The sequence below is a fragment of the Parus major genome, chromosome 17, assembly GCF_001522545.3.
Source record: "Parus major isolate Abel chromosome 17, Parus_major1.1, whole genome shotgun sequence".
Lineage (NCBI taxonomy): Eukaryota > Metazoa > Chordata > Aves > Passeriformes > Paridae > Parus > Parus major.
In genome coordinates, this window is record NC_031785.1 from 6,180,431 (window position 1) to 6,202,632 (window position 22,202).

Genomic DNA, 22,202 nt, shown 5'->3' on the forward strand with positions numbered 1-22,202 from the left:
GCCATGTGTCACCTTCTGCATGCCCTGCAGCGTGGGCCCCCTGTGCACACCCTGGGGAAGGAGCTGGAGCTGTCCTCCACAGGGGGAGGATGGATGTGTTCCCTTCTCCCCAGGAGGATGGAGGAGGTCAATCTCGGTCTATCCCACTAGAGATACTTCAGCATCCTGAATTCAGGGGTGACCCTGGGACACAAGGTCTGACTCAGTTTGACCTGAATCTCAGTTTGAAGTTTGGGCAGGCTGGTGTGATGGGGAGGACAGGCAGCTTCTGACTCCAGCATCTCCAGAAGGACCACGGTCACATTTACCATCTCTGACCTAACACTTTCTAACAAACAAAATATCTGTGAGATTACTGCAACAGGGAAAAAATAAATCTTTCCAAAAGCAAGGAGAAATGTAATTCAATCTGGAGAACACCTTCAATGGTATTGTTTTAAATAGCAATCTTCATTTTCCAGCTTTTTGATGGGAGCACATCCTTTCTGCTGCTATGGCTAAAGTAGCTACTTCCATCTCCACTCCCCAATGAGGGGAAACAGACGTAATTCCTGGTTCGATGGAAAACCTTCCTCTCAATCCACCTCTGCCCCAATCCCCCATCTCCAAGACTCTCAAGTTCCACCCATATTCCCTGCTGTTCTTCCAAGGAATGTAAAATTTCTGGGTTTGTGCAATGTCTCGTGCAGTGGATCTAAGCTGACACACACTCCTATAATTTAAGGTATGGAAAGGCAAAAGGGGAAGGTTTTTAACCATTCCTTGCAAGCCAAGTCTCCATGGATTATCACAGCTGAGGAGGAATCATTACAAAAGAATGCTGTAGTAGTAACAGAGCCTACCAATTTTTGTGCATGGAAGGGAATAACCTGAAGCAAGTCCTGAGACCCAAAAATAAACCATGCTATGTTCAGCTGGGCATTCCCTAACCCCCAGCACTGCTGCCACCCATCCTTACAGCCATTTATCTCCTGCTGGGGAAAAAGTGGAATGAAGGGTGGAATTTGGCTCAGTACAAAATGCTCTGGATTAGTGATGGGATGGTGAGAGTGCATGTAAAATTCCTGTCTACCCAGACAAACTGTTTCTGCCCTCAGACTCTCTGGTGAACAAGAACTGTGTGTCCCCGAGGTCACTGCTTACAGGGACTTGCTTTTGCAGAGATCCTGGTGTGGAATGAAAGCTGCTTCTTTGAAGAAATACCTTGGCAAATGTTATCAAAAGGGAAGGTTATAATGGAAAAAATAAGACACTAACAACAGACTTCTAATTTGCTTCCTTTTGCTTGGAAAGGGTTTGTCCTCCTCCACCTCCCAATGCACTGGGAAACCTGCTCTCTCCCCAGATGTCACACCTCCCCCATACAAACAGTATCCTGCTCACAGGAAGAAGAAAATCTGTGTGTAGTTAAGCAGGTTGAAAGGGTTAAAGCCCGACAAGCCAGATCCCCATTTGTTTTTGTACTTACAATGAGTCCAAGGACTCCAGGAGGACCTGGGGCTCCCAATTCCCCCTAAAAGGAAAGACAAACCCACACGGTCACGGACACTTTATAGACAAGCAGAGACTGAAAGGCAGCTCAGTGTTTCAAGGGCTTGAGGGAAGGGAAAGGACCATCCCTCCCCCTTCCATCCCCAGCCCCTTTCCCCACCAAAGTGATCCAGAACTTCCATCCTGGGGAGTGCACTTGTGAGCACATCCTGGGAAGACACAGGCTGCTTGTTGTTGGGCAGTTATTCCTAGAGCTGACCTCCCTCCCAGGAGCAGGCTGGATGAAAGGAACATTTCACTGTGCAGGGGAGAGGTGGGAGCCTGCCCCAGGTGAGATCCAGCCACTGGCAGGGAGAGGGACCAGAGCAGGGAGGGGACATTTGGAGAGAAAGGCTAAGGTGGGAAGGAGAGGAAAGCTGCTGCTTTAACATTGGGAAAGGTGAGTTTTTGGGAGTGGCTAAGTAATAATAAAACTCAGAGGAAAAGGAAGACCTGCATGAAAATGAAACTGGGTAGTTTGGGGAGAGGGCATGGCAGCTTCTGGTGCTGGCAAATAGGTCCTGGGAGTGTATTTGGCACCTTGGAGCTCACCATTCCAAGGGTCAGACTGCTGATGGGGCATGTGGAGCTGGTTTGGCTTCTCAGCTTCACCACAGACTTTCTCTCTCTGAGCTCTCCAAAGACATGCAGAAGCACTGGTGGGTGCCTGATGGCATCTTCAAGTGAAGCCCAGCAGAGAAGCCCTGCCAGCCCCCCACAGCTCACCTATGCAGGCCCCTGAGCAGTTCAGCAACCACGGGGTGCTCAGCCTGTCCTGTGTCCCCCTTGGTGGCCTCCCTGGCCACGCTAACAGCGAGCTGCTTGTCAGGGCAAGGACCTGCTCTTACACACCTCCATCTCCAACAGGGCCCCTCAAAACAAGTGCATTGGAAATGCTGAACTTCCTGTTAACTCAGACAGTCCTGCCCCTGCTCTGGATCATGCTGGCTACTTTCTTTGACAGCCCTGCTCAGTTTATGGTGCACATCTGGTGGAGTCCCCTCCAGTGCAATATAGCTCCCCTTTTATGGAAGGATTTGCCTAGTGGAAGAAGGAAAGAGAAGGGGACGCAACGTGACTGAATGTGCTCAGGGCTCCTTGGGTAAAGGGTTACGTGTGTTTATTTTATGAGAAGTGGAGTAAAGGACTATTGGGCAAGTACACACACAAAAAAGCGTTTCATAATCTCAACCAGCCTAAAATTGCCTTTTTTTTTTTTTATGGCCAGTTCCTTTCCTGCATACTTGGGACATCTGTGGAGCAATTGTTCCTCATGGGTGGGATTTCTGTGTCCTCAGAGCTACTGTTATAAGGTCGGCGACAAGCTTTTAGCCAAGGCCTGGCATTACTGGCTCAGGAAGGAGGGGGAGTACCCCAGGAATGCTGAGCACAGGAGCTGCATGGTGGCCTGGGTTTCCCAGGAAGTTCTGCAGGCTCCCAGGGTGGCTGGGCTGCAGGATGGGTGCATGGTCAGCTCTTGGTCCCACCAGTTTCAAGAGGCACTTCCCAGATTTCTGACTCGTGTCGTATTGATATTCCTCAAGAGAACGGATGTATGTGGAAATGCGTGACCTCACAGCCAAGGGAAGAGGATTTCCTCTGGGAATAGGACTCCCCTGAGAGATGTGGACAGGACTACTTGTTAATTTGAGCTGTTCCCTGGTCTAGGAAGTGGAGGATTTACAAGTGGCCTTTCCTGTCTATCAGTCCCTGGCCTGTCAGGGAAACCAGGCTCTATTCTCCTTTTTCAGTGCATGAACCGCACAGGGACAAGAGATGAATCAACAGCCCTTTCCCACGTCTAATTCCTGTGATTAAGAGCCTAATTGGAGTGGCTAAAGCACTCGGGGGCACATGGGATCTGGAATGCGATGGCTCAACAGTTCTCGTGAGCTGGTAGGAGGGCAGAAGGCCCCTGGGGCTGGAAGAGTCTGTGCTGTGCCCGGAGGGGATGGAAAGGAGATCAGAGACTGTCGGGTTCAGCCTTCCCCACGCGAGCAGGGATCAGAGGATGTGGCAGCCTGCCCTCCTGCCTCTGACAGCTCAGCTGCACACCCCACCTACCGGACCTAGCATATTTGTGTGCGCCACAAACAGACTTTCTGGCATTTTTCTGCGTCTGTGACTCCTCTTGTGACCCTGTGAACCTCCCTTTAAGTCAGCCCAAACAGTCTGTTTTCATTCTGCAATCGCCAAGGCACATTAATATTTAAGAGCCGTTGATAAGATGAAAGAGGAGCCATCCTTCTGGATGAATTAACGGGACATTTGCTGCTCTCCCAGGCTCTGGGAACTGCCATTCAGCTGACTGGCACCGAGGACATCTTCTGAATGGGGCTTAGACAACTTGCATATTCAAAAGAAAACAAAGTAAGTTATTTGGGGGGGGAAAAAAGTCTTCCTGTCCTCCAGGATTCCTGCTCTTCCTGGTGGGCTGGCTGGAAATAGCAGTACAATCAGAAAGTTTTCTACTTTGGGACTATTGGTTCCACTCTGACCCATGGCTTAAGTTGACTGAAGGATGGGAAAAGTCCCACAGAAGTATTCCTTGGGAACATCATTCCTTCAGTTCACTGCATTTATGATTCTTGTGCTGAATTCCCACAAAGGCTGGAGTTGTAACTGAGCTTGGCTTGGTGATTGGAGTCGGTTGTGAAAATAACTTTTATGCTGCATATATGACAAATGGGAACTTGCAGGCACATGTGGAGTGGGTTGCTTCACACAAATCATCCCATCCAACCCCAGAGCAGCACGGTGATTATGTGTGAATAACCAAGGCAGCAGGAATTTCAAAGATGAATCAGTGCTGCTCACATGCTAATTCAGGCAGAACCAACAAAGTAATTCAGAAAACAGTTTAGGATAATTAATACATTTGAGAACTGCTGCAAACCATGAGGACATGTTCTGTGAGCAGTGGCAAACTCTACACATCCCCACAGCTTAGTGCTACAAGAGCAGAGCAAATTAAACCTTATCAGCACCCAGCTGCTAAATGACCTCTGTGACCATCCTGACCCAATTCCCAGGAGACACATCCCACTCTTAGGAAGCCAGCAGGGGTCAGATGAAGAGACAAGGGAGGCCAAGAACGCAGGAGACTGGAGACTTAGTCCCCATGCAGTCCCAGGGCTGGCAGAGGGATGGGGCAGGCTGGGCAGGCTGTCCCTCAGTGCTCCCAGACTGGAGCAGGGAATCTGTGCCCTGTGGTATGGACAACATGGTCCAACACTGTCTATTCTGCCAGAGCAACATCCCTTTTCTCTTGATTTTTCTCTAGTCCCATCTTCCAGATAAGAAAGCGCCTGTCAAGACTGAGGTGCAAGGAAGGCAAGAGATGGAGACAGAAAACTGATGGCAAATGACTTGACAGTTACAGGAACCAAACACAGGAGTTTTCAGCTGGGCAGGGATGTACATCTGTTTTTCAGGAGGGACAAAATCAGCCAGAAGCTGCCACCAAGCGTAAAAGCTTCACTCAGCTCTAACTAGAACGATGCAGTACAGTGCAAACTGCAAAAGGAAAAAAGAAAGGAAAATGTAATGAACTTACAGGGTTCCCATCGATGCCTGGAGGTCCTCGCTCTCCAAAATTACCAGGAAAACCCTGAGAAGAGGAGACAAACATGAATGTTAGTTATTGAGGCTCCCTGGGTGTAGAAAGTCAGTTACAAACCACTCCCCTTGCACCCGGTGCAGCACTTTGGAAAGCAGCAGAACACAGGGACATGTGGGACAACCAACCTGCCTGTCCTCATCCAGGCCACTCCTGCCACACCAGCACAGCTCCACAAGGCCAAAACCCCTGATTCATAAACCTCACTGCAGTGACTATTAAAAATGGGCTGTCAATCTGAATTATTTAGTGCTATCTACTAGCAGGATAATTTGAGCAGCACTCCCTCCTCTCAGGATAGCTGGACAGCACAAAGCCTGTTGGAGCCCATGCAGATGCTTAATGGAGCTGATCGGAGATGCCTGGTGAATTCACTCCCTTTCAGCTTGCCAGAGGAGCAAATGCTTCCAAACTCATTACAGTCCACACCCCAGAGCTGTGAAAGGCCATGTTTACTACATGAAAAAGTCACCACAAAAGACGACTTCATCTCATTATATCCGATGCAAGTTTGGAAGACTTCAGACAATTATAGAGAAGGGAGTGGAGGTACTGAGCCAGAGCCAGAACATGGTGGTGTGACACGTTCTCTCTCACTCTTGGACAGATCCTGTGCTCCTCTAAGCCCTCCCCATCCAATTCCCTGCTACAACCAAATCCCAAAGCAGCTTCCTCTTCCCTGTCCTGCCATGCTCTGTCTCCCACAGAACTGGGAGTCAAAGTGCTTTATCCCCTTCTCTGGCTCACCAGAAATAAAAAGGACATGTTCTGGAATACCTGAGAGCTCAAGAGACAGGGATGAAGCAGACAGAGAGAGGATTCTCTCCTGTCCTGCCTCCTTCCCTATGTACTACAAACACTGGTTATCTGGGAAAAGCAAATCTGAGGGAAGTGGAATGCAGCAGCCAATGCCTTATCTGGAAACCCATCAGCAACAATGAAAACTGAAATGATCACAGCAGACAGAACAGAACTACACTGGGAAACTGTCATCCAACACCTCCCTTGACCTTTGAGGGTTTAACTCCTGGTGAACAGAAAAGGTAAAAAGTTACATGGTAAAATTTAAGGTGAGAGATGGGAGGCCTGGCTTAAGCCAACAAAAATTCTGCTGCTGCCCTCAGAGCCAGCATTTCAGCTCTTCTGCACCAATTCCCTACAGCATGAAGGACTGAACCCACATGAGCTACTGCTTGCTCGGATTCAACACTTTTGTTTTGTGGGAATCACTGTGAACAGGAAAGTTGTCTGCCTTTCTCCAGCTAGGCACTACATCCCTGAGGCCTGTGCACATGCCAAGATGCTGTGGTAAGCAACCACTGGAAACAGCCTTCTGCCATCTAGAGACAAAGATGTCAAATAAAACAAGAAGGCAGGGGGGCTACAATTTTCTTTAATGAAAAAGAAGGGGAAAAATAACTCTGCTACATGCTGAATCGATCAGATCAGAAGAGAGATGTGCAGGGAAAAATCATTGCTCAGGCAAGACAAAAAAATAAAAGAAGATTGCCAGAATATTTTGCTGTTTACAGTCATGTGGCTTGCCAAGGAAAATATGAGTGTGCATAGACTGATACTGTACTTACGCTGCTGCAGATTTCAGTCACAGCCTTCAGCATTCCCCAGCTGCATCCTTCCTTCCTCAGAGCTGGGCATGGAGTGACCCATGGATGCCACTGAGCAGCAGTCTGGCCCTGTGGCTGCTGGGGTGTCTGCTATGGAGCTGAGCTTTTGCCAACATGGGGAGATTTCACTACTTTGAATGGTACAACAAAAACAATATTGCTACAGCAGCATCATAGCAGCCAGGGGAATGCTTGCTCCAGACTAAAACACCATTGTCTGAATTTGGTTTAAAAGTCTTGCAATGTGACATAAACAATGTGCTCCTGTGCCAGAATAGAAGAAGCCAGATAAGGAACTATTTAAATGCATATGTTTCACACGTGTTTCACTCTTTTCTTTATACCTCAGTTTCCAGCATTAACCATGCTGCTTAAAGACAGGAAATTTGAGGCACTTGGTGATAGAGTTAATAGAGGTCTAACTTTTACACAGGTTTTCCAGCAATAGTTCTCCAAATAGCTTGAAAACCAGATTTATTCCTGTGCTTGGCCAATACCACCCATCAACCAAGTAATTCAGCATTAAAACCTGTTCACAGCAGGCTGTGACTGCCCACAGAGGTCAGGGTTCTTCCAGCCCTCAAGATGGGGTGGAAAAGGGTCAAAGTGGGAGGAAGCTGAGAAGCAGAACAGGCCCAGGGAAACACTCAGCACCAAAGCTCCATCTTTGCCAACACCTTTTTTGTCCTTAACACACCATCTGCACTGCACAAGCATCCCCCAGCTCACCCCTAGCTGGGGTGCTGGGTGGTCCCCTGGTGCTTTTTGGCCCAAGCTGTAAAACAAACCCAGAAGAGACTAATGGAAAGATTCAATTCAACTAACCCCAGGCATCCTAGTCCAGAAGTCAAGCTTAGCACACAAGCACAGGTTTGGCACATTAAGTGAGGCTAAGGCTGGTGGCTGTGGCAAAGGAGAAGGATATTTCAGCATCCATACAGTCTGCAAAGACCCAAACCAGGTTGTGAAAGCTGTCCCAGCACAGCTCTTGCACAGCAGGAAACAATCAATCTTTTAAGCCCCTAATGAAAAAGAGAGCACTTTGTTTCCATGGGGTAAGCAGTAGCAGTTTAAACCACAATAACAGTTCCAGTGACCACAGTGTCCTAATTTATGGATCTCACACGTCTGTTAAAGCTGTTTTTTTGGTGCCTCTCCTGCTTGAACCTCAAGGAGAGAGATGTTCCCCAGGAACAGAACTAGCACTATTCAACTAAAACAACCTGCCCAGAAGTTACAAGCAGACTTTGTTATCCTGCTGGTTTCATTCCCCAAAGCAGTGACACCTCTGCTCTCCCATGCACTGCTCCAAGAGCCTGAGGAGCCCAGACTGGGGGAGAACACATGGGGCAGGAAGCTCATTTTATGGTGCTGGCAGACGGGCAGGTCACAACTGGCAGCCCATTACAGGAGACTTTTGAAAGAGATTAAAGAATCCAGCAGAATGGGAGTCTCCTGTGAGGGCAGAAGGGATTTTGGTACAGAAAATCCATCATTTTTCAAGGTGTTTTTTTTTCAAACCAGTCCCTGGAAATTATGCTTAATAATTGGGACAGAAAAGGAAAACACCTCAGTGAAAAACACAGAGCCATGCATCCTGCCCGCTATGTGGGAGGGACGGGATGTACAGAGAAGGACCAGGACAGGGAAGGCAAATGGCAGCAGAAGTAGGAAGAAAATGTTTGACTAACAAGTTGTGTTGGCCGAGAGCCGGCGGGGTGCTCCTCCGCAGCGCTCCGGTCAGCTATGACAAAACTTTTGGCTCTATCTCACAGCTGGGAAATTCAGAGAGGAGGTGGGGGAAAATGTCCAGCTGAATGGATTTCACATTGTCTGAAGGAGAAGTTCAATGAAAGAAGCAAGATGATGCTTGGGGAGGAGCTGGAGACAGAGCACACAGGCAGATGCTTTGCGCTAGCGAGGTCTGGGTGCTCTGTGCTCCCCTGTCCCCAGCCCAAGCAAAGCTTTTCAGGGGTTGCACAATTTGTCCTCGCTGCACTCGGTGAACTGAGACACAGACAGATACAAACTGATTTATCCCAGGTTACACTGACAAGTAACAAAGTCTCTATCTTTGAGATGTTCCAATAGCGCCTTAATTCCTTTTCATCCCCACTCCCTGCAAAGGGCATCCTTTCATACACCAGGAGACTCCTGCTGAGAACAACCAGACCCAGACAGACACTGGAACCAGCTCCTCCTGCACCAGGGGATTACATCCCCCTCCACCTCCCCTTCCTTTCTTCCTCAGCTGAAAGCAAACAGAGCAGCCTGCCCTTTCTGCTGCCTGCTGTCAGCCAAAGCTCCTGGTCGGAGCAGACACCACTGCTCCTTGTCCCTGGAAGCAGCTGTCCCCAGGAGGCAGGGACAGGTGACACACACGGTGTCCTTTGCTCACCAAATTCCTTCCAGGTGCTCACGTGTGGGTGGGTGTGTTGTGTGGATACAACATCTGATTCCGTTTAAAGCGCTTTCCCTGCAGGAGTAAGGGAGGCAGTCTGGCAGCTGCTGCTCTGAAGAATCCTGGCAGGTCTTCATGCCAACAGAATCGTTCTCCAAAAATAGGATTTTATTTTCCTGTTGGCTGAAGGTGCTCAAACCAACCAGCCCTCCTGTCTTGTCTGCAAAAGACTCTATTTGCCAGTTGGCTCCAGCCAGGTGAATCACTGCCCAGGAGCCTCCCCAGGGATGGAACTTGCAAGTCAAACAATTTAAGTAAGGAAAAAGAAAGAAAAAAAAAAAAAAGGTGGTGGAGAAGCAGGGCTGAGAGTGAGAGAAAGCCTTCATTGGAAAAAAATAAGGAGAATAAAACAAACAAGTGTAGCTTATGTTGGCAGCTCACACCTCTGAGAGAATTCCTGGTGTGGAGAGCAGACTGAGCCCCTTCACAGGTGGGCAGGGGGTGGCTCAGCCCCAGCAGGAGTCACCCCAAAGGGAGCCTGGCAGAGCCTGTGCTCCTGCTGTGCCTCCCCCCAGCTGTCACCAAGAGCTGCACAGGGACCTCTCCCTTCCCCTGGCTCTAGGCAGTTTTCATCCCTGCAAAAGGGAGATGCCACATGCTGGGCATGGAGTGGGGGTCCTGCTGCAGCCCTGCTCCTCTGCCACCTGACAGGAAGCTTTCCTCTCTCCCCCAGGAGACTTCACAGCTCCGTGTCACCCCTTGGGACAGAGATTTCAGGGCATTTTTAAACATAACCATCCCTCCAGCTGTGGGAGTACAGCAGGAGCAACACAAGAAACAATTCCTGAAGCCCCTCCAGGCAAACATCACTCAGGTGAAGTGCCAGCCCCTCCACACTCCTGCTCTATTCCTTTTCCACTGGAAGAGGATCTTTTCCTGATCGGCAGGGCTCTAACCCAGCTACCATTGCACAGACACACTGGGCAGAGAGCACTGAGCCTGCCACTGCTCCTCCTTGTCTGTGGCCAACATTTCCAAGACAAGCAGCTTTAGGGGTCAAAAGGCTTTCAGACTCATAGGTGACAATTGCACTACTTTTCCTTATGATTTCTAATAAGAAAAATTTTTGAGCTTTGATTTATGAATGAGCTTTTCCCTGAAGGATTAAAGATGCCTGGAGGACCTTGGTTCAGCTCCTCATGAGAATTCTGAATTGTGATGGACAAGTCACTTAGGAGCATTCTTGGAAAAAAAATACCTTTGGGATTGTTTCTTTCCTTTCAGTGGAAGTTACAGCTCTTGGCACCTTTCAAACCCTTCTCCCTGTGTTTTCAGTACTTTGTTTTGCCCATTCTTTAAAAAATGAAATGCACATTGGTGTTGTCCACCTCGCCAGGTTATTTGGATGGTGTAGTCATGGACATAGGAACATGTGAGAAGTAACCATGCAAGCACCTCACCACAGAGATTTGGGAAACTCCAGACATGTGGAGCACAGCTCAGGCCAAATAGAGATGGTGACATTTGCTCTGGGCTCACGCCTGCATTTCAGAGTGGTGAGCCAGGCCAAGAGGGGTGGAGAGACCAGACCAGCTGCCCAGCTTCAGTGTCCAGCTTCAGCATTAAAAAAAGTTACTGATTGCTCAAACCACATCTATTTTAAAAATTCAGGTTAACAAAGCAAAGAAAAAAAAAAAGCAAAGAATTTACTTAAATGGCTAACAGGAAACATCTGATCCATGGGCTAAACCTCTCTCATTAAAAGAGGAGCTTTGTTCATGGCTAGTTTTCAGGACCTCCACTGGACTTTTCATGCAAACAGAATGATTAAAAGCATATTACATTTTTAAATTAATCAGTTCCTGAAAAAGGCACAAAACATTTTGGTGCTGTGCTGGGGTACTGGCACAGAAAGTGCTACCCAAGTCCTGTCCACCAGCTCCTACAGACCATTTGTGCTCCTTCCTGCAGCTCATCTTGTGGATTTATCTGTACACCAGGCCTTCAGCCCACACATTTCTCCTCTGGCTTTAGCTGGCCACATCTGAGAGTACCAAGAGATGCTGTTACCAGTTTCCCAAATCTCAGCTCATGTGGTGCAGGAGACTCTTGACTCACTCCAAATGCAAGGAAGGGTCTCAGCTGCATCCAAAGCAGAGAAAAGACTGGAGCAAGAAAGATGTTTATCATCTTGGTCCCTCCAGAGAGTAGCAACATTTGTTTTGCCAGTGACCTGAGGTTGTGCCAGCCTGGCCAGAGCGTGTGTCCCCACTGTTTGCATGGACAACAGCTGAGCCTGTGTACCTTGGCAAAGCCCCACGCTCTGACATTCAGGATGGATCTATCTTAGCCCTCCATCAAAAGCTTGGGGAGGCTACAAAATGAAACCTTCCTGACCCAGAGGAAGCCCTGCTTTTTGGCTGTCCAGTCTCCCATGAGGTGAGTGATTTTTTTTCATGATGCAAGAGCCTGCGTATGCTGGTGGGGAGGGCAGGGGTATCACATGACCTTCTGACAGCTTATCAGATGAAGAAAAACCAATATATTGCAACTTGGTGCTCACTGGAGGCAGGAGTTACTGCATGATAAGCCACCACAGGAGAGGAGAGCACACATGAGAAGCAGCCTGGTGAGAAGGTGCCACTGAGGTGCCACAAGCGAGAGGGGGATCCTGCCTGTGATCCTGGCACTGCACTGCTGCTCCCAGCAAAGCCTGAGCTTGGTTCCAGTGGCTGCCAGGTCACTGCTGGCTCTCTGCTGTGGGTGACAGAGGGGAGGGACCTGGACTCACTCACATGCTGATCCCTGTTACTTCAAATCCCTCTTATGGCACCTCTTCCTTGACACATGAGCTGTCATCCTTGGCATTTCCACACTAGGCTTCAGCTGCTGAGCCCAGGGGAGAGCTCTCCAAAGACTCTGTGTTATCCCTGTTTTGCAGAGCTGGAAGAGCCAAGCAGCTTGTGTGACACTGCATGTCACAGAGAGAAACCAGAACGATGAGCACAGAGATGGGCAAGGAAGCACAAGTATCTGTTAATGGCTTGTTCTGCTGTTACCAAACCCTTCCAGCCTTGGGGATGGTCTGATCCTGTCCTGCTTTGTAGACTCTTTGGGCCAGGGCTTTTTCTTTTGTTTGCATGATACCTGACCCAGTGAGGATCTGAGCACAGGACCAGCAGCACCACCAGGTTCTTAGAAAAATGTAATGAAACCTCAGTTGCATTTAACCCACTTGTGAATAGACCTCAGATGAACTTCAAAATTACTAACTATGTCTTCGAATTAAATTTCTCCTCCTTATTTTCTAACTCTTTAAAAAGAATACTACTAACAAAACAGTTTGTAAAAATCATAGATATAAAATAGCACAGCTGGTGCAGTACTGACACTCTGTGCGAAAAAGAGAGAGATAAGCACACATCAAAACCAAAGATGAACCAAAAAAGAGCTCAGAGCTCTTTGGATATCTTTCCTGAAGTTTTGCCTTTAAGTATTTTCTTCTAGCAGAGCTTAAGAACTTCTGACAATATTCCACTCTATTTGAAGTTTAATACAATCTGCAGTGCAGACAGTTCTGATTGTGGCTAGCCATCTCCCACAGCATAAGAACAGCTTGGTGTTCCTTGAGCTAGTTCTATCTCCTACTCTTCCTATGAGTCATTTCCTACAGTGGCAGCACATCTCCTTCCTAGAGATGAACCAGGCCTGACACATTGCCTCTGCATGGCAAGACACGCTATCAACAGCTTCTCTCACTCTTCCCCCAGCACCCCTGATGGAGTCTTGTTTTTATATTTTTTACCTCAGCTGCTCAGCTGAACACCATAAAAATCCACAAAAAACACCAAAAAAGATGTTTTTTTCCCAGCCACTGCACTGGCAAGACTGAAGGTTTAAGCAAGCAGCTGCATCAGCTCCAGCCCCCCAGCCCACCTCTAAGACAGGCAGATCCAGAGATGTACAGACTCCTGTTATTTCAGCCTCCTTCGTGCACTGGACTCCAACCATAACGCTGCCCCAGACCACCCCCAGCCCTCTCCTTCTCCAGGGCCAAATGTTGGGATGCACTGGCCTCCTGCATCGCTGATGTTGGGCAGGGAGAGCTGAGTGGGAGGTGGAGTCAGCTCTTTCCACCACAAACTCACCGTGTCCCTCACAGCTCTACAAAACTTAACTTGCCTGGAAGGATTTCAAGATCTGACTCATGTCCAGTTCCTCTATTTTAATCATTCCCTCTTACATCATTCTCAGAGGCCCACGGTGTCACATGCAACCTCCCCCAGTCCCCTGCTCCTCCTTGGCTGAGCACTGATCCACTGCCAGCTCTCATCCCAAACAATGCTAGGTACAGAAATACGTGTGATACCAACTCCCTTCCTCCTCCCCAGAGCATTCACCAGCTCTGAAGGCAGCTAATAAAGGCTTCCAGGAGCTCTCCCCTGCAATGACAACACGGAGCTAGCAGAGGAACAGCAGCCACACCAGCAAATCTAAGGCTGCAGGGATGGGAAAGACCATGGAAATCCCAGAAGGCTCACAAAAACCCCAAAGCAGCTGGGAGGCAGCACTGGCCAGGAGATAAGTGCTGGGAAGAGAATCAGGTCAGCTGGTTCCTGCTTTTTTTTCCATTTTTCCCAGAGACTTCCTGAATAACTGTGGATGTCACTTAATCTTTCTGTTCACGCTCGAAGTTCAAATCATCAGCATCAGTCCATTCAAGATTTCCTATTAAACCTGATACCATAAAACAGGGATGCAGCCAGAACTCTCTGAAGGAGCCAAGCAGAACAAAGGTGCTCATGTGTAGCCATTTAATCCCTTCCCCAGATCCCAGCCTAAATTCCTCCATGGCTGAGAGATTCCCTGCTGATCTCAGGGGAGCCCCTTGCTCGTAGCAGTGACCGCCAGACCGAAACCCTTGCCTGGAAGATTACAAATCCTGGCCAGCCAACAGCTGGAAGGCTTTGAGCCCACAGCGTGCTCTGTGCAGAGAGCAGAGCCCCTGCCCCTAACTACAGTTGCTGTGTTTGTTTTGCCCTGGCCAGTGAGTCATGGTTACACCAGGGGCTCTGCACTTATTCAGCACAGGGGTTTCTGGTGCAGCTTGCAAAAGATCTGGTGTAGATTGGCAGCACCCCTCCAGAAAATGTGCTCGACCAGTCCCCATGTCAGGCACAGGACAGGCAGGAAGGACAGGGCACTGCTGAGGTGTGGGCATGGATTCTGCAGTGAGGACACCAGCGAGCTGTGGGCTGGGACTCCTGGGCAGGATGTGTTCCAGGGGCGTGGGGAAATGGATTTTTCCATGTGTGGGTGAGTGGGCATTTTGCAAGAAGCCTGTGAGTGCAATGATGTCCAGAGGTCAGAGGAAAATCAAGCTAACATGAAGGACAAGGTGCAAAGGCAATGAGACACAGCAGAGCTCCAACATGCCTGAGCTCTCTGCTGATTCCTGCAGCAAAAAGATTTATCCAGCTTCCTAAAGGAGGCATACAGAACTGCTTGGAAGGAGGTTGATGGGGTAAAGTCTTTCCTTTCTGTCCTTTCCCTGTTTCCTCTGCTCATTTCAGTCTTTTTCCCACTTGCTCCACAGCCTCACACTTGTCTTCAGCCCTGCTTGCAAACACCTCTTCCTCCTGGCCGAGCTCTCACATCTACCTGGTCTCCTTGCTCCTCAAACACATCTTCCCCAATCTGGTACACCACCAAGGACAAAAAGGTTTCTATACAAAACCACACTTGCATTACACAAACCAGGATGGGACAAGGGTTGGAGAGAGTCACAGCAAGAAGAGGATAACGTGATGGAACTGGTGGGGGTGCAAAGCAGGAGATGGAACAGAGCCTGCAGTCATAATTGGGAATTAAAAAGTGCATCTAGGGAAGCGATTGGCCAGAGGCAGGACAGGAGGGAAGATGTAGAAGAAAATCTGAGAAGTGTGAGAACCAAGGGAGAATGGGAAAAGAGCACTAATGCCTGTGAATTGAGCAGAGCATGGAAGAGAGGAAGAGAGCAATGTCTCTATCTTTGGTTTTCTTCCTGCTTGAGCAGACAGACATGGAAAAGTTTGTTTGAAGATATGAAGGGACCCAGCCAAAAGCCAAATGTCTTGTTCCCAGTTTCATTCAACAAAGTCTGCATAATAGACGAGGAAAAACTTTACCGGCCTACCCATCTTGCCCCTCTTCCCAGGAACTCCAGGGATCCCCTGCAAGGAAAAAACACAGAGAAAAAAAAAAAAAAAAAAGTTCTGGTTGAGAAATCAAACAGCCAACCAACAATACAAAGCAAAATGAGAAGAGAAAGGAGAATGCAAAACAGGCTAATGACTGTGGCATTGTTTGGGAATCGAAATGTCAGCTACTTGCAGTCGGCTGGGAGAGCAGAAGACAATTAACCTTCACCCATTAACTACGGCCTCCCGAGGACACGCGCAGGCAGCATCCCCAGGCTGGGGCTGTGCTTAGCAGGAGCAGTCATTAAGCTACTGGTCTGGAACCGAATGCAGGCCACCGCCGAGGCACCCGCTGCAGAACTTGTGTTTATGTTTCTTATTTAGTTATACAAGCATTAAATCAGCGTCGCCGGAGCGCAGGGCAGGCCCCTCCCAGGCAGGCACGCTCCCACATGGTCCCGGGGCCCCTCCGCGTTCTGGAGCTTGCATTTGAGGGAGGAAAGGCTGGAATCAAACTGTGTTCATCTTCCAGTGACCTTTTTAGGAGATCTTGTAGCGGGGGGAAGGGGATCCTTGGATGGGAAGAGATTGGGCTGGTGGGAGGATGTGGAGTTGGAGAGTGGAAAAGCAAGGGATGAACTGTAAAGCTCTGAAAACTTGGGCTGTTTGGGAAGGCACGATGAAAAGGACAGGAGGAAGGGAGGACACAGCCACAGCTGCCCACTCACAGCCCCATGCTTGACTGCCCAACTCAATGCAATTGGAAATAAAGCCATTTTCAGAAAGCCCAGCATTGTCCCTTGCAAGAGCCAGGCTCTTTCCAGACATCTCCAGTCAGACACAAAATGCTTTGTGGCTGGGAGGTGATTCCTGTGGGAGCAGGGAATCTCCACGTACGTTCTCCTCACACTGCCCCACCTCACTAAAGTGAGCTGGCGAGGGGGAGAGGGAAGGCAGGTTTTTAAGTGAAGGAGAATATAGAAAAACTCCTCTGTAGTCACCAGCAAGGTCTGGTGGCCCTGCCTGAAGCCTGGGTTCTCCTCAGCCTTATACAGGGACACAGGTCTTCATTCAAGGGTAGGAAGAGGCTAAGGAAGGATTGTTAAGCATTAGGCGTGCTTGCCTCTTCCTCAGGAACTAGGGAGAGAGAAGGTTACATCAGGCTCTGAAGAACTGCATTCAACCAGCACACCAAGGTTTTCTTCACAAAATACTCACTCGTTCTCCATCAGCCCCTGGTAGCCCAAATAGTCCTGGGAGACCAATATACCCCTACAAAAAGAGGAAACAAGCAGTCAGATATGTTCCTCTGTTAGCACCCAGTCAGTCTGTGTTTCCTGAAGAGCAGAGCAACCTCCAGCGTTGGTCAGTGGCAGCCGTGATGAAATAAACCTTGAGGCAAGTGTATATGCCCATGGACTGCATGGTGCTGGCTTCCACGATGTAGTCCAAGGGCACATACCCTCACACCAGGGATCAGGAGGACTCCAGGCAGGAAGAGGACAGCCAGAAGAAACCTTACCTGGGCTGGCTCTAAGCATACCTGAGGGAAATGGAGCTTGGTTCGAGGTTAGCAAAAGTGACAGCAAAAACAACCCACAGACCTCCACCTCCTTTCATCTGTCTTTGCTTTTGACACTCATTTCCAGCTGTCCTGTCGTATCAAGGCCTTTCTGTCCCCTGGTGGTCACACACTCAGCCCCTTCTGAGGCAAAGCCCCCCTTTTCCTGGCACCAGGGCTGCCACCACCCTGCAGTCAGTCCTGGCTCTGCCCAAAGCCTGTCCCTGCACCACCAAGACCTTGTGCAAACCTCCATCATCCCAGGCACTGAAGGACCTGCATGGGCTGGGAGAGGCTGAACCTGACATTCCAGGCTTGGGGGATTGACGTGAGGCTCAGCCTGCACATCCACACAGATCCACCCTACAGGGAAAGCACCTTTGCACCAACACATTTCACATAAAACCCGCTGCTTCCACACTCATCAGGAACATTGTGTGTCCAGGTTTCTCTGTGGCCTAGGGGTCCTGCTGAGACAGGACATGAAAACACAGTGTTTCCCTTCCCTTCCCACAATGGCAGCCTTGTGTTTAATCCCTTTGCTCAGCAGCCTGGACAAAGTTACCTTGTGTGCTGGGCCTCTGCAATGGCCCGGCTGGTGCCAAACATGCCGAATCCAGAGGAAGTGAATTTCAGCAGGGAGCCCCCTCCGTGGCACCTCACTCTCACAGGAACCAAGTACTAACACTGCTTTTCTCTCATCTTTCTTTCTCCATCGTTGCTAAATCTCTATCTGCCAACCCCACCAAACTTTTTCACCAGTCCATCTCTCCCTGTGGGTTGTGTTTCCCTTAGGGATAACACCTAGCTGGGAAATAATGCTACATTAACATGATTCTGTGTGCCTCTGCCTCCTGAATCCTAAAAGAAACCACATAACTCCCAAACTTTTCCTGGAGAAGGCAAAAGTAGAGGTGGAGGATGAAGAAGAGGCCAGAGCTGGCTCCCTTTAAACCACAAAATGCACATATCTTACCTTAGCACCCAATTCTGACTGTGGTTGAACTGAGAAAGGGCTTCCTTGGGGATTTATAAATATTTCAGTCCTCACCACTCAGGGGTGCAAAATGGAGATTAACTTCCAAATCTTAAATTCTGCACATCTACCACCCGATAATTACACAAGGTCCTGGTTAGAGCAGAGAAGGAGATGTCCCAGGGGAAACCTAAGCCCTTGCAGAAGTGGGGTGAGCAAGCTGTGCTCTCAGATTTTCCCCTCTTCTGCAGGAACTGAACGTGCCCTCTCCCTTCCCAGCTCAGGAATATTGCTAGCTACAGGGTCAGCATTTGTTTATTCCTTGCAGTTTTCCTAGTGATGAAAGCCAGCTGCTTGAATTTACTGCATATAGAGAAAGTATCACATGTTAGAGAAATGGGGATTTATTGGCTTAGAATCGCATTGTGAATTTATAATTGCAGGAAAAGAACAAAATGTGATTAACAAGAGCCTTAAGTAGTAATAAAAAAAGAATCCTTTGCAGTGAGAATAAAACCCCAGCAATTATTTTTGGTGAGCAAAACCAGACAGGATGGAGATATTGTTTATATTTGCACATGGCTTCAAGATGCTGGCTTGCTGTTGTGCATAATGATTTAAATCACTCCCAAAGCAGGCCTGTACCCAAATGAGCCCATATTCAGCGTGGTCAAAGACCACTGAACCACACTGATTGAAACCAAAGAGGCCTTTGGGACGTGGGGCTTGCAGGCTTTGATAGGAATTTGTAAGCCATTCTTTCCTCTCCTGCAATGTGAGCTCTGGCAGGGCTCACTTTATCTTCAGCACTATTGGGGAACTTTGATCACGGTACATTCCATGTTTCATTTAAAAAACTTAGCAGTGCTTCAATAAACAAGCGGTGTGCAGCTCAAATCCCCCAAACACAACAAATTAAAGCAACCAGCTTTGGAATTGCAACATCAAGCCTAAAGTTTCTTGAGAAGCCTTTGATAAAAACAAGAGAAAAGGCAAATGAAAGGTTCCTTACCCGAGTTCCTTTTGGGCCAGATTCCCCTATGGGGCCAGGTAAACCCTAGAACAGAAGGGAAAAAACAAAGACAAATGTGGACCAATTTTAACTTAAAATAACAAGCAGTGCCAACCCCCCCAAGCACCATCCCTGCATGGTTCTGCTTTAAGAGCTTTTTAAAGCTTTAAGTGCTGCATGGTTCTGCTTTAAGGTTTTGCTTTAAGCATCCAAGGAGTATCAACAAAGGAGAAAAAAAAAGACAAAATGATACAAATAACAGATCTGCCATTGTTGGGGAGCTGGGATTCAGCAGAACCTGAGACTGCTGCACAGGGTGAGCCTTCCCTGGGGCTGAACTAGAGATTTCTGATGATAAAGACCATAAGGGCTGAGGCAGTGGGGTGCCCAGAGGTTGTGTTACACTTGGGATGTGAGGCACAGTGATGCTCTGTGCCCAACAGCTCTCCATTCATCTTCCTGCCTAAGCAAACACAGGCATAGCAAATGTATTCCAATACCTGCTTAGGGAACACTGATGCAATGAGAAATTTCTACAGCCTAGAAAGTCACTTAGCAATGCAGGTACTGTGATATCTCTAACCTTTTGCAGCATCAGCTATGGTAATAATTGAAAATTCATTTCCCATTTTAATTCTATGCCTAATGCTGCTCATCCAAAACACTGCAAAGAAGAAAAGTGTGAAAATGCAAAATTAATTTTCATGTTTATTGCCTTCTAGAAAGTTTCCAGATAATTTTTTTTTTTCTAGTTCCAAATTTTGATGGGATTTTCTGGGGGGTGGGGGCAGAAAAAAAAGGCTAAGTCCATATTTTATTCAGCTGGCAGCACTGCAGGCTCAGGCTGGGATGTGAAAGTTGGGTTGTGCTCTTTCCTGGCTCCTGCATCATTGCCAAAGATTTCAGGGTGAAGTTACAATCCTGCCTGTGATGCACAAACCAAACCTCAGCCAAGCCCTCTCCCATCGCTGCAGAGCCAGCACAGCTGACAGGAGTAACAAGTAGTAAAATCCCAGTAAAGTAAACAGCTCTGATGCAGGATACACACAGCATTCAGATAGGCTGAAAAAAGCTGCCTTAAAAAAATAAAAAAGTCACTTTCCTGACCCAAACCACGTTTTTAAGAAGGCAGATTTGTTCTTTGAATGTCAGGGCACAGATTTCATCCTGCTTATCTGATGGGCTGAATTGATGAACAGCATTCATTAACCTTGTATGTCCAAAATCTCTTGGACCTTTTCTTATTAGTCATCTAACACACATTCACACCTAGGAGACTCTTTGGCATGCTCAGCTCTAAGAGCCTTTCAGGGTATGAATGGAGCCTTTAGTCAGGTGCATAAAGCTCCCATCCAGTTCTGCCATCTGCTCTCTCCAGTGTGCTAAGCAAGGTATCAGTTTGATTTTCAATTTAAAATGGGTCATGCATTATTGACAGTCTGAGGCAGAGAGTCACAGACTCGTTCTGCAGGTCTAGTTCATGTTTAATCCAATAACCTACACATCTGCATAAAAAATTCACATCCAAACTCATGGTAAGTCTGAAAGGCTCAGGACAGAGCGTTTGGGATCTTTGACATCTGCCTGGACTCTTGAATTACAGATAAACGTGGCAGAATCCAACGTTAAATGTGTCCATTTTAGAAACCCCTGACAAAACTCACTTCACCACAAAATGTTATGGGGCTGCATGTTCTGTCCTCCAAGAGATTCCATTTTTTAGGGTCTTACAAATTCTCCTCTTTCCTTTACACTACTCAGCATCTTATATCAGTAGGAGAACAAAGTGTCCAATCTTGATCCATTACCCAGTGCACACTCCTCCATTCCTAAAGTTGTCTTTGTGTAATTTTTTTCAGCATGAGAACAATGACTTGATTGTCTCTCATCATATTTTTTGCAGCTGCAAATATGATTTTTATATATATATATATTTACAGTCCATGCATAACTTTGTGTGTGTATACATAGGTTTATGCCAGTGCATTTTACTAGGGACAGTTCGTATAAATCTCCTCCTCCAATAATAAATGCACCTTTTTTCCTTCCCAGGTTTCTAACTTGTCCAACATTAGGTGCAAAATATGCCTAGAAAAGAATGGTTAGCAGCATGCATGTGTTTTTCTCTGCTCTGCTGTTCTGCTTTCTCCCTGTTGTTATACTGAAGAAGAATCTGTCATAATTTGCTGTAGGAACTCAGGTTTTATCTACCATAGGCACAAAATACTTTCTAACAGCATTTCAGAGTTGAAAGGCTGCGTTACTGGCACAACATCTTGAGGGGGGAAAAGAAGGAAAATATTCAGAGATCAAATGCACAGATATACCAACATTTTCTAGAGGACTGCACTGTCCTTAGTGGGGAAGTCTTTAGCTACCTGCACACCCAAATCCCTACTCTGTGCACAGCACGATGAGATTTACTGCACCTGCCTGCCAGGATAACCTTTGGCACCTGGACTTCCAGCTGGTCCTCGCTCGCCCTTTGGAGAGAAAAAAAGAAAAGGCACAAAAAGTCAAGTGAATGTCCCACCTGGGGAGTGTTTTTATCTGAATCATTGTGGAATGGATTAACCTGATGAACATTTTATAGAGAGGAAAACAATAGTAAGAGTAGATAATGAGGTTAATTAACGAGGGGAGAAGACACACTGAAGCCAAGTCAACAGGTCCATGCACAGAGCAAGTGCTGCTGTTTCTCCCTTCATTTGGGGAAAAGCAGCAGAGAATCTGGAACAAGGACACTAAGAGAAGGTGTAAGGCTGCATCTATATCTGGCATATGGAACCGTTTTGCTGGTGGGAAAGCACTGCCAAAATTCTTGAAAACTAAATGGATTCATGTATAATATCCTTTAACATCATTGCTAACAGGGCCTGCTATTCATTGCTTTTTTTTTTTTTTTCTTTTTTTTTTACTGCATTGCAAACATCAAACTTAACCAAATAGAGAAGGGGGAGAAAAGGGGAAGGGTGAATGGGCTTTGAGAAGTGAATCACATATACTCAACACAGTGTGGTTACTAAAGTCCAGGTGAAATTAATGTAAAAAGACAAATAAAGGGGAGGATGACAAGCTGGTTTTTCTTCCCCCAAGTAAACTTAGTGTGGCTGAGCAGTAAAAATTAGAAATTAAATTTAGAAACTCCAAGGCAGTCTCCTCCCACCATGCCATTGATGCTGGGTCCTGGTGTGTGCCCAGATCCTGGTGTGTAGCCAGCTCCCCATGTGTGCCCACCTGCCCTGGAAGGACCTGGCTGTCCACACCAAGCAGGCTGCACCAGAGCCAAACCAGCATCA

The 22,202-nt window shown here is 47.7% G+C and overlaps 1 protein-coding gene across 2 annotated transcripts in view; it reads right to left on the reverse strand.

Moving 5' to 3' along the window:
* LOC107212173 (collagen alpha-1(XXVII) chain-like) overlaps positions 1–22,202 on the reverse strand; it is a 138,796-nt gene that overhangs the window by 72,883 nt on the left and 43,711 nt on the right. For both annotated transcript variants that reach the window (XM_015645143.3, XM_015645146.3), the window contains exons 9-14: positions 21,333–21,386; positions 18,904–18,948; positions 16,573–16,626; positions 15,343–15,387; positions 5,087–5,140; positions 1,469–1,513 (exon numbers count right to left, since the gene is read on the reverse strand). In XM_015645143.3, coding sequence (XP_015500629.1) covers positions 1,469–1,513; positions 5,087–5,140; positions 15,343–15,387; positions 16,573–16,626; positions 18,904–18,948; positions 21,333–21,386 — 297 coding nt within the window. The remainder of the gene's footprint in view (positions 1–1,468; positions 1,514–5,086; positions 5,141–15,342; positions 15,388–16,572; positions 16,627–18,903; positions 18,949–21,332; positions 21,387–22,202) is intronic.